At 44.8% G+C, this 12,251-nt stretch overlaps 1 protein-coding gene across 4 annotated transcripts in view; it reads left to right on the top strand.

Moving 5' to 3' along the window:
• Positions 1 to 2,637: 2,637 nt before the first annotated feature.
• Positions 2,638 to 12,251, top strand: part of NPNT (nephronectin) — a 70,665-nt gene continuing 61,051 nt past the window's right edge. For all 4 annotated transcript variants that reach the window (XM_074342787.1, XM_074342772.1, XM_074342779.1 and 1 more), the window contains exons 1-2: positions 2,638 to 3,123; positions 5,326 to 5,426. In XM_074342787.1, the coding sequence (XP_074198888.1) occupies positions 3,053 to 3,123; positions 5,326 to 5,426 (172 nt within the window). In that variant the 5' untranslated portion in view covers positions 2,638 to 3,052. The remainder of the gene's footprint in view (positions 3,124 to 5,325; positions 5,427 to 12,251) is intronic.

Raw genomic sequence — 12,251 nt, 5'->3', positions numbered from 1 at the left:
GTCCTGGCACCTAGAAATGGCCAATACATGGTAGGCTGTCAATAAGTATTTGCTGGGAAAAAGATTAAATAATTGAGAGTTTCTGATTTCCAAGTGTTTGAAGTTGTGTTCATTTGGCTCTATTTTGCTGTTTATCTGTATCACGTTGTGAGCAGCGATAGAAAATTATTTGTGTGTGAGGAAATTGGGACTTTTCCTTGCAAGGTGGCATTATCTGGTATAAAATCCAGCCACAAGGTTGTCCTACTGGAAAAGTGCAGATACTGCTAAAAGCACGCTGTTTGGTCTGGTTCTTTCTTGTTGGTTTTTAAGGCTGAGAAAGTGACATGTCAATCCCATGGGAACTCCCTCTCTGTTTTGGAAGGATCATTGGTGGTCATAACGGCAGCATACTAAGCAGTTAGACCTTGAAATTCCTTTAGAATCTCCTCACTCACAATAAAAAAAAAAAAAGTTAAATAAATAAATAAATAAATAAATAAATAAATAAATAAATAAATAAATGCGCCCCCCCCCCCAAAAAGAATCTCCTCACTCCATGATTCGACAAAGCCTGATATAATTAGCTATGGCTTACTCGAGGGAGAAAGTAACGTCCACCAGGCAGAATTCAGTCCAACCCAATCCAGTTCATTTAACAGATGCTGAATTTAAGCCTTGTGCCAGACATTGTGCTGGGCACAGCGGATATAGTGACAACTGCCCTGGCCCTCCTATTGGTTAGATTAATGTCTTGAGGGAACCTAGAGTTGGCAGAGAAACAATCACACCACAGTGCATTAAGAGTTACTCTCGGGCATGCATAGGGGTATTGAAGCACATACCGCAGGAGTCTCAGCCAAGCAAAAAATCAAAAAGGCTTCCTGAGTGTCAGCTAAGCTTGGACCCAAAGAGAAAGTGGAGAGTGTCCATTTGAAGATGAATGGAGTGTTCTCTAGGCCAAAGAAAAGATACGGGGAAAAAATGAGGCAAGCAGAGGGGGTATTACGCTATTGCTCCACATATTCATCTTTTCACCTGCGGCTTGTCCTCCTTTCCTTCTATCTCCGGTTTTTAGCCTGTAGGTTAGCCCCTTCCTCCCTAATCATCCATTGCTCAATCCAGGAACCAGTCAACAAGGAAAATGGCTACAGAGTAGCCACTGGACCCTGGAACCAAGCCTGTACTACACTTGCAAAATTTGATTTTCTGCAGAAAAAATAGTTTGACTCCGACATTTTGGGAGTTCATTAGGAAGATCTGAAATGGATGACACCAAGCTGTTTGCCTAAAATAATGTCCCAAGCCTGAACTGGCATGGATATTTCCTGAGATTAAAATAGAAACTTGTTTTGCTAACAGAAAACAACTTGAAATCAGAGTCATTTAAGTTGAAACCATTATTTTTCCTTTTCTAGCAGAAAATTCCTGTGTTTATACACATAAGAGATCAGGATAGTGAGGTCACTCTGTCACAGAACTTTCCATTAAAAATTTAAAGTTGGAGAAATCTCAAGAAGAAACTAAAGATTGGGCGGGGGGTATAGGCTAACAAACCCATTCCATAAACATTTATGAGCACCTACTACACTACAGGCACTGAACAAAGAAACTGGCCCTTGTAGAGTTTCCATTCTAGCAGAAAAATAGACATGCAAAATAAGAAGTAAGCAAATTATATAGGAAACTATGAGTGAAAGAGCAAAGTAGAACAGACAAGACATCAGGAGGGGACAGGTTGCAATTTTAAATGCGGTGGTCAAGGTATGTCTCCTCGGAGAGGTGACATTTGAGCAAAGACTGAAGTGAGAATGAGCCACGCAGATATCTGGGTCCAGTCAGAAGTAGTAGTCAGTCAATGGCCCGAGGCAAGAGTGTGCAGGAAAGGAACGGAAGCCAGGGATTAGAGGAAGAGAGGGCATAGGAAACTGGGTCTGAGAGGTATGGGACACCAGATCACTGCCCTGGGCAGTCATTCCGGCTAGGGTTTGGGAAGAGAGGAGACTTGATTAGACTGATGTTTTAACATGCATTTTAGGTTAACCACTGAGTATTTTCGTTTGAACACAGTCCTTTGGTACAATACATTTTGCTCTGCAACGACAGAGCAACAATGGTTGCTCAAAATGGTTTCTGAATGATCTCGGCAAGATCTGGCACAAGACTTGTAAGTGTAACTGGCCCGCCTCTCTCTGGCCTGCACGTGCCCCTGGAGGGCAGACGCTGCTGTCCCTCTAAGGTGCTCAGACTAGAGCTGGCAGAGATAGAAACAGTCTGCACGTTTCTTCTTCAAAACTCACTGGAGAGCCAAACATTTCTTTCGGTGGTTACAAAATTTTTAAAACTCTGCCTCTGCCAACTCTGTGGGAGAAGCAAACTCCCGGAGTTTGCCTTTGCTAATTTGTCCAAGTCGTGCTGTGGTTTCACTAAAGGCAGACACTGTTCAGCTCCAGCCCCATAAACCTCTCTCGTCTTGGACTTTGCCCTCCGGTGAAAGCTACGGCTCGCCCCTGCGGTCGCCACCTGTTCGAGAGGAACCCGCGGAGCGCGCACCTCCGCCCGGGGCCCCTTTCCTCCCTGGCTCACACTTTCCTGCCGAGCGCCCTGCTTTCCCTCGCCGAGACCGGGCTTGCAACTTTCCTCCCAGCCTGGCACTCGCCCCGCTTGGCTGGTCCCCAAGAGACGCTGCCTTCCCGCAGCGCCCCCGCCCCCGAGCTTCCCATCGAGCTGCTGAGCGCCCTCTCGCCTCACCCGGGGCCGGGAGAGCGGCGAGTCGAGCGCACGCGCGACCCCCGCCCCTCCCCGCAGGCGGCGCAGCTCCCCCTGCAGCGCCTCCACTCGCGGGCAGGGAGGCGGAGGGGGCTCCGGACGCCGCGCAGCAGACCTGCTCTGGCTGCGCGCCGCGCCGCTCTCCTCCGAAAGTGGCAGCAGTAGCCGCGGCGGCCGCAGGGGTTCCCGGCTCCCGCAGCTCCTCGAGGGAGGCAGGAGGCGAGCGCGCCTCTCCTGAGCCCCCAGGACCCCTAACCTGTTCCCCGCGTGCAGCTGCGCCGCCGCCCAGGACTCGCTGCCCAACATGGATTTCCTCCTGGCGCTGGTGCTTGGGTCTTCGCTCTACCTGCAGGCGGCTGCGGAGTTCGACGGGAGGTGAGTTGTTCCCCGGGGAGCCCTCTCCTCCTCCTTCGCTCGCGAATTTCACACCATCCTGGGGTCCCTTCCCTCTGCTTTGGTCCAGAAGTTGGGCCACCGCACCGTCTCGGCGGGAGGAGAGCCGTCGAACTACCCTCTCTACCAGTGGCTGCCCGAGGCCTACAGGGCGCGCCCCCTGCGCGTACGGGGACCCCGCCGTCGCTTTCCCGGGGCGTCTGCGCTGCGAGGCGAGCCGCCCATTCCCGGCTCGGGGAGAAAGGGGGCTCGAGCCTGGCGTCTGGGCTCTGACGGTGCGGGTTAATCTTCCAAGAGGAGGTGACGCGCGGGACATCCCTTGGCCGGGGAATTCTCGCTCTTGATCTAGACAGTACTGCAGTGGGGAAACTTACAGTGGTCGAGGCCAAATCTCGGCTGGGAGCTGTCAGGGCGGCTCACACAAAGGGTGGGGAGAGGGAGCGACAGGGCTTCCAGGGGGGACATGTTTGCCTCCCCACTTGGTTTCCTTGCGGGAAGGGACTCAAAATAAGGGCTGAAAGAGGGGAACGCTGTTTGTGTGTGTGTGTATGTGTGTACGCACGCACACCCAGCTCCCGAGACCTCGGGCGAGCCTGACTGCAGCGTGCTCTGACAGGTTCCAACAGCCCCAGCTCCGCTCCGCTGTCACTCTGCAGGTCCTCGCGCCGCGGCGCGCGGAGCCCTCTCTCTTGCCTGCCAGATCCGCTCGGGCGACTGTGTGTGTGTGTCTGTGTCCGGAGGACGTGCTCGGTTATCACCCCCCACCACCCCTCCACCGCTCAGTTACAGGCCAGACTCGCCCCGAGCGCGGATCGCTGCTGCTTGTGGGGAAACCAGGCAGGAGTAGCCAGGAAATTTTAACCTGGGTCACAGCACCATCCAGTCTCCCTCACGCCACGACCCCCCACCCCCCTCTCCCGCGGAGCCCGAAAGACTGCCGGCACCTGTTTTACCTGCAATCTTGGAACCAATCAATTCCACGATTGATTGGCTTTCCTGTACCTGGAAGGAAAGAAGGAGAGCCAGTGAAGCGCAGAAGACAAAAAGCACAGCAGTTTGTTTATCACCTGGACCGAGGAAATAGAAAGTTCGGGGTTATTTTGTCCTTTGGGCTTGGGGGCACGAGGCGGAGCTGAAGGAAAGGGGAATTGAAAAGATTAGGAGAGTTTAAGAAAACGTGGGTAGCGCCCTGAGGCTGTTTTATTTTATTAAAGCAATTATTTGCCCACCTTCGAGTATGTTGTGCGTTTTTTTTTTTACACGTTTGCAATAAGAAATACATCACATGATTATACATAAGATCTTCACGTAGCTTTTAAAAGGTGTCTAAAACAGGTAATTAAAATATTGATCCTCTGGTTGGGGGAGAGGATCAATATCATTTATTGATGTGTGAATCTAAACAAGGAACCAGTTTACCAAATAAGGTGTCAAAGTGGAATCTGGTGGCAAGTGGTACCCTGGAATTGAATGCTTGCTTTAGCCCTTATTTACATTAGAGAGGTCAATAGCACGCATTGTTGGTGCAGGAAAGTTTCAAACCACAAGGACACTTGAGATGTTAGCTACACTTTAAACTCTCCTTGGTTTTATTTAGACTTCTTTCTCAAGTACATTTTTTTTCAGGGAAATTTTTTGGCTGAAAAGTGATGTCTCGAAAAGAGTTCTGTTTCATTTGATTTTGAGAAACTTCCCCCTCTTTCTGCCCCTTGCCACCTGTACCCATTATATAAGGCAGAGAAATTTTCTCTTTCTGCTTTGACACGTCTTATATTATTTAGTACTTTTCAGTTTAAGATGAATCAGTCAAAACTGGCTTTCCCCCCAGTAACAGGTGTGGTTCTTTGAGGAGTCTGTTTTATTTTAAGCTTCAGAAACCATCCTGTGAGTGGCAGCCTTGAGAATTCCTGGTTTTATCTGGTGCTATTTCCATGTAAGAAAGGATTTTCCCCTCTCTTCCCCCCCCCCCCACCCTTGTGCTTTTGCATGTGTTAACTGGCTGATGTTTGAAATCAGATCATAGCAGAACTATTTCCCTGAAGCTATTTTATCCTTTAATTTCTGCAGGCATGAAGGAGTTCATAGAAAATTGTTAGGTGTGATTTAATTTTTTCTAAAGTAATAACCAAGAGGAAATTAATTTAAAAAGTGCCTTTATTTATTTTGAATCTTTTTGTTTGGCAGGTGGCCCAGGCAAATAGTGTCATCAATTGGCCTGTGTCGTTATGGTGGGAGGATTGACTGCTGCTGGGGCTGGGCCCGCCGGTCCTGGGGACAGTGTCAGCGTGAGTATCATCCCTGGGACTTCACCTTCCTCAGAGGGTGGGCTTTCCACCATCAGTCATGGCTTCAGTCTGCACATCAGAGGGCTCATTACTGAGCAAGGCTTGGTGGCGTGGTTCTAACGTGGAAGTTTTCAGTCCCTGACTCCTTATTCTGCCCCTTTCTAGCCTGAGCCACCTCAGTAAGATGCCAGTTTTGTTATTCAGAGAGCCACGTAGGATGCTCATTTTGGCATTTGTCCGAAACATCTCCAGCTCCTGTTTTCCCATCAGGCATACTCTTTTTTTTCCCCTCTGGGCTCTGAGATGGGGGTAAGATAACGAGTCTAGACTGTATTTACACTAAATAAACTCTGAACTTTATTGGCACTTATAAAATCCTAACCATAGCTGTTGTATAAAGTCACCTGTTTGTAAATGTTTTTTTTTTCTTTTTTTTTTTGAAGTGAGATTGTATTGACTGGGTTCTAAATGGGCCACCTAGTGTAATCAAACAACACCTCTGAAAAGCATCATTTTTAAGTTCTAGAGAACTTAACATCATGTAATAAGGACCAAATCAGAATACTGATTCTCACCTTTTCTGTGATCACAAATGGATATTTTAATGGTAGAAATCACAGCCACATCACAGAAGTTTGAGAATTTTGTTAAGTTTGAGAATTTTGTTCCCAGCATTTTATCTAGATTTTAAAATTTTATCCCACTCTCCCTAACAACAACAAAAACAATCCACTAACGATCAAGTAAGTGTCTGGGGTATCTTGAGAGTGCTAGGTTGGCGTGTCTGGTGAGATGGTGAGAGCTGAGTTGGTTCCATATATCCCACCCAGTGTTTTACTGCTAATGAGAAAGGGGCTTAGAGAAATAGGGAAGGACAGCTGAGAAGGCTGGTGCTGTAGAGGGTGGAGCCTACCTTAGAGAAGTGTTTGTGGGGTGAGGAATCAGGTAGATTTCAGTTTGGAAAGCTAAGTGTTCCTACAGCTGCTTTAATCTTTGAGAACCACATGTAATGTCTGTCCTGTACTTGTGAAGGAGGGAGAGTGACTGTCACAGGTTGACGTCTCTAGTTAGGGATGGAAAGATAAAGGAGGCTAATGTTTGTCTGCCTGCTCCCTGAAAGGCGCTGGGCCAGACTTTTTGGACAGCTGGGTCATTGCTTCTTTGTATAAAGGAAGATGGTAGTAGCTCTAGTTTTCAGTAACCAAGAGAACTTAGGTAAAACTTCTGTGACCCTACTGGTTAGTCTCGTACACACTGTCTTTAAAGGAAGATGGGCCAAAAGAAGAATGGTACCTGGTGGAATATAGTCTATCGGCTCTGCCAGGTATCCAAAGTGCATGGCTGGAGGCCACAGGTGTGGAGCTTTAAGAGCAATCAGGTGTTAAAAAGCTAAGGGTGAAGAGAGAATTCTCTCGACCCAACACATACAGCTCTCCCAAATAAAAAGTAGTTTCCTCCTCCTTCATGGCCTTAATTGGCAGGACACCCCCACAGCGAAAGCTGAAGTGCACTGGGGTGTGCAGAGCCCCCAGCCCCACCCAGGAAAGGCTGCCCTGGCATAGAGCCCCGGAGTGCACCTTCCCTGAAGGCAGAGTGCCAGGGCGATGGGCAGAAGCAAGCGTAGGAGTGTATTTGCACTCTGCCGGATGTGCTGCAAGAATTCCAGGGAGAAAACTGTATCTGAGAGGTTCATCGACTGTGGAATTCCCCAGAAAGAACCTTTAGGAGCTGTTCCATGTCTCTTGACCTTGTAATTCAATTTTCCCTAATATAAACATCAGCTTGGCAGTTCAGAATTTGAATGAGTGTAAAGACCTTTGAAAGGTCCAGTGGCATTATGAAATTTAAACATCTCAGGGATTTCCTAACATTTCACTTTCTGCCCAGCTTTCCCAGCAGATACAGGACACTATTTTATTATTTTCTATACTTTCATTCTGTTTCCCAAAGACTACAAACATAGTGTTTGATAGCATTTATGTTTTCCTTCTTATTTTTTTAAAATTACAGTCAATTTACAATGTTGTTTATTTCTGGTGTACAGCATAATGACTCAGTTTTACATATATATACATATTTCTTTTCATATTCTTTTTCATTATAGGCCATTACAGAGTGTTGAATATGATTCCCTGGGTTGTACAGTAGGACCTTGTTGTTTATCTATTTTTATATATGGTATCTTTTCCTTCTTGTTATTGAATCTGAGGAAGCTGAAACATGGCATGAGTTAATTAGTGAAAGGGTAATAAATGTGTAAGGCGATGAGCCCAAATCACAGTCTACCTTAACTTAGATTTGGTGAAAGTTTGAGGGGCAGCATAATGGAGAGAACGTGAACTCTGGAGCTAGACTGCCTGGGTTTAAATTAGTTCCACGTCTTTTTAGCTGTGTGACCTTGAGCGGGTCATTCAGTCCCTCCGTGCTTTCTTTTCCTCATCTCTAAAACGGATCTAAAATAGAACTATACCTCAAAGGACCATAACAAAGTCTAAATAAGTTGTTATTTGTAAAGCACTTAAAACTACTCCTGGCATAGAGTAAATACTAAATGTATGTTTGGTGAAATGAAAGAAATGTAAAGGAATACTGCTTTTGAAACAGAGTTGTGGCATGGGACGTGCCCGTGCTATCCGATTCTTTGTTCTTTAGGCATGATATATGTATTTTTGCATTTATACTGCCAAAATTTAACAAATGGTTCCAAGGTTTTCTGTGTTGCAATAAAATGCCTTTAAACTAAAAAGGGCCAGATGGATCCCTACCATTAATATTGTAGATGGCGGAGTTGTAAAAATGAGTTCAAAGATGGATGTTTCCTTGCCTGTGTTTTATTTTTCCACAATCTCAGATGGTCCAAATGCCTCTCGCCAGTTCAGTGATCCCTTCTGTTTTCATTTTGCTATAAAGAGGTAGAGGAAGGTGGGGGCCAGAGGTCAGCTCAAAGTGAGAAGGAAGAACAGGACCAAAAAGAGGCTTGTTGGGGACAAATGGAAACCTCCTGATTAATTTCTCAAGAAAGCATCTGTGAAATTAAAGCCTTTGTCACTACATTTATTCCAGGAAAATGCCTTGCTGTTCTTTAACAATTACATCTGGTAATGGGTTACCTATAAACATTCCAAACAGCTTCTGAGAAATTTAATGTGAAAAATGTTTTTGCCTTTGACCCTCGGATAATCTCAGAGTTCTTTGCCACAAGGAGCACTCTCCCTCCCTTATCAAAGGTGCCCTGGTTCTCATTTTTGAATGATTCACTTTAGAATTTTCCTTCAAATCAGCATAGCAAAGCCAAAGGAAACTGTCCCCACCTACACACAGAATCTTCCAATTTGCCCCTGAGAAGATGTGCAAGTTGGGGCGGCCATACCCTCTGGTATTGCTTGTTAGAGCTCACACCCCAGTGCAGTGACCCTTTGGTGAGTGTTTATTCCATTTGGTTGAGCATATGAGAGCCGTTTTGACTCAGCCTTCATGTGAGTCGGGTATATATGCGTTTACACGAAGCATGGTGCGTTTCACTTTCACTTGCTCCCCCCCCCCCGCCCCGTTTCGTGGACTTGTGGTCTTCAGAGAGGACGACGAACATGGCAAGGGGCTTGCGTGGCTCAGCCACGAGGCCACATTCAGCCAGACTTCCCGTCCTTCCCTCTGGGGCTGAGGAAGGAAGGATCAGAGACGTTACCCACACAAGCACGGAGCTTACCTCCTGCTTCCTTCCCCTGCGACCCAGATCCCCTCCCACCTGCGGAGGGCACGACCTGTTCCAGAAATAGGCAGGTTATGTTTTCTTTGTTCTCCTATAGGTCATAACCTCACCTTCTTTCTATCTTTTGATTCTTTGTTTTGTTTTCTTGACTCATAAACAGATCTCTACATGTTGAGAATTCAAAATTAATTGTCTTGGGCTTTACCTTTATTGACTGTTGATGTGGCTCTTGATTTTGTAAAGGAGAAATATTCCTGATGTGCTCCTAACACACTGATGGTTACATATTTGTATCGCATGGCACCTTAATCACTCAGATTGTCACGAAATACTCATTTCTTGCTCTGTGATTATTCTGTACCTTAACTTCTCCATCATATTAACTTTACGTATTTAACAATTTCTCTACTACAAAGTGGCGATGTCTGTAACAATGATTTCTCAGGGTTTGTTTATCTGATTTTAAAAAGCCGTGTATGCTGTGAAACAGTTCTTAACTAAAAGCACTCTCCAGTTTGGGACAGCTGAGTCGAGCCCTGACTTTTGTACCTGATTCACTGTTAACACTGTGCTCAGCTGCAGTTTTCCCGTTGTACAAGTGGGTTTAAGGTGTGAGGGGTATTGCAGCTCTAAACTCCATTTGAGAACTTCCTTAGTATTGAGAAGAACGTACAGGATCTCAATGTTGCACTTCTGTGTGGCCATCCTGTCTACTTGGAGACTTGGCTATATATGTGGCTCTGACTGTTGTGTTTCTAGTTAAAGCACTTTGTAGAGATGCGAAGAAAAACTCAAAATACAGCTAGTTCTAGGTCTCAACACAGCTATTCAGTTTTTGAGTTCTTTGGCTGTCATTTAGCAATTTGTGGCTTCTGAAGGAAATTATGTGAATGAGGGTGGTTTTGTGTCCTTTTTTCCTTAAGACCAGGCAATATGCAGATATTTTATTTTGTTTCTTTGGAGATTTTGGGAAGATGTAGAACCCACACCTAAAGTTTGACTTTGCTCTATTTGTTCTAAACCTCATCTCCTCCTGCCTCCTCTCTACAACTGTACAGTTGCCATGTCAAGTGAAAATTTTGGACTCTTATCAGCATTAGATAAGCTTACTGGTTGGTGCAACTTAAGGACCGAGAAACTAATTCATTCTGAAACTGTTTTGGAGTTGTCAAATCAGATAACTTCACTGGTAATGTAAATTACTGGCTAATGATCATGGACCACTAGAAAGAATGATGAGCAAATTGTTGAATTCTTTCTGTATTTCAAGAGAAAAGGTTATTACTTTCAGCAGAGAATTTTGATTTAGTTAATGAAACACTTAAATTTCATATGTCCTTCCTTATTTGTATCTGACTTCAGAAATCAGCCTCATAAAGGGAACATGATTTATTAATTTTTGCTCCCTATATTGGTTGTTGATTTCCTGTCCTGGTCACAAAATTATATAGATTACACCCTCCTTTGATTATTTAGATTTTGAACACTTTCTTTAAAATAGTCTAAAGTAAATAAGAAATATTGGAAGCAGCTTGGAAGGTCACACAAATTGTTCCTTCACAAAAATGTTATTCCTAGTAAATGCCTTCCCATTAGTATTCAACAACGATGGCAACCTTCACTGATCATGAATCAGCATTTTATAAATAAAGCAGCTTTTTATACCCATACAGTCACACCCACTCTGGGTATCAGCGGGAGTCTCAAGGCAGGTTGTGCCATGCAGAGCCGGGTTGAAGATGCCAGCAAGTCCTGGGCCAGTTTAATTATGCTGAGCACGCCTCACCATCTTAATGCTTGTTAGCTCCCTCCTCTCATTTTGGGGTGAGAGTGCAAAATCGTGTGGGGTTTGTTTTTGTTTTTGTTTTTTTTTGTTTTTTTTTTGAGGTAGGAATAAATGCAAGGCAGTGGGCAGTTTTAGAACTCCTTCCAATGCTCAGTATGAATCTCCAGATCCTTAGGAAGTGAAGTTTTCAATTAAGATTATCCAACCACCACTTTCCATGCAAAAATTATTTAAGAACAGCATGCACTCTGGGTAACTTCAAGTGGTCTTGGAATGCAGATTCCAAACTAAAATCAGTGTTGAAGAAGTCTGACCTTTTCCCATAGGTAGTTTTGGAGTATGTGTCGTCTTGAAAATTAAGTTTCACAGAAATTACCTTGTTCCTTCATTTTCTGCCCACACATTAGAACTGATCTTTATATAATACTATTGAGGTCTATTAATTTCCTAAGATCCCCTCATAAATTAATTTGGGCAGATCTTAACCTTGATGGACTAGAGATTTTAGCACTTTCTCAGGCGAGGAGGTCAAACCAAGTAAAGGAAAGCACTTTCCTGGCTGCAAATTCAGCTGTTAGATCTGCTCTCAAATACAAGGAGATGCTGCCTTAAAGTGCCCATGCGTGCGCACCCGGTTCCTGGTACTGAGGGGGCACTTCTGGCCCGGAAACAATACTTTTTGCTACTTGGAAACTTTTTGATAAGCCTTGGAAAATATAGGTGTGCTTCCCCATCTCCTCTCCTATAGCATTTGTAATGGTTTTCATCAGTAGAATTCACGTTATATGCATTTCCAGTCAGTTGAATCCACCGCATGCTTTTAAAGCGACAATCCAGTGATGTTGAGTGATTCCCTGCAGTTTCCTTCAGAGAGAAATGGAAGACATCCATCACAGGGGCTGGCCCTTCATCGCAGGAGGTGGGAGGGAAGGAGAGAAGGGTTCTGATCATCTTCATCATCCCCCCTCCCCCACCACCATAGCAGATGCTTCTGCCCCTTTTCCACCAATTTTGTGCAGGCCTTAAAATTTTCCTATCAGTCTTTTAAAAATATTTATTTATTTTTATAAGAGAAAATGCATTCATTTTCTCAAATACCCCTCCTCAGAGCATTAAATACTACCAGCTTTTGGTATACCTTTTAGAAATATTTTACTTACTTATGGGCAAATTCCTATATATCTTCACTCTCACCCCTTTTATGCAAATAAAAGCATACTGTGTATGCCATTCTTTACCTTGCTTCTTTTTCTTAAAAATGCACCTTGAAAGGCTTTCTTTATTATCAGCACACGAAGAGCCTGGTAACTTATTTATGGATGTGTAGTAT

This window comes from Camelus bactrianus, chromosome 2 (assembly GCF_048773025.1).
Source record: "Camelus bactrianus isolate YW-2024 breed Bactrian camel chromosome 2, ASM4877302v1, whole genome shotgun sequence".
NCBI lineage: Eukaryota > Metazoa > Chordata > Mammalia > Artiodactyla > Camelidae > Camelus > Camelus bactrianus.
Note: the sequence above shows the minus strand (reverse complement) of the source record. Positions and strands in the feature narration are given on the sequence as shown.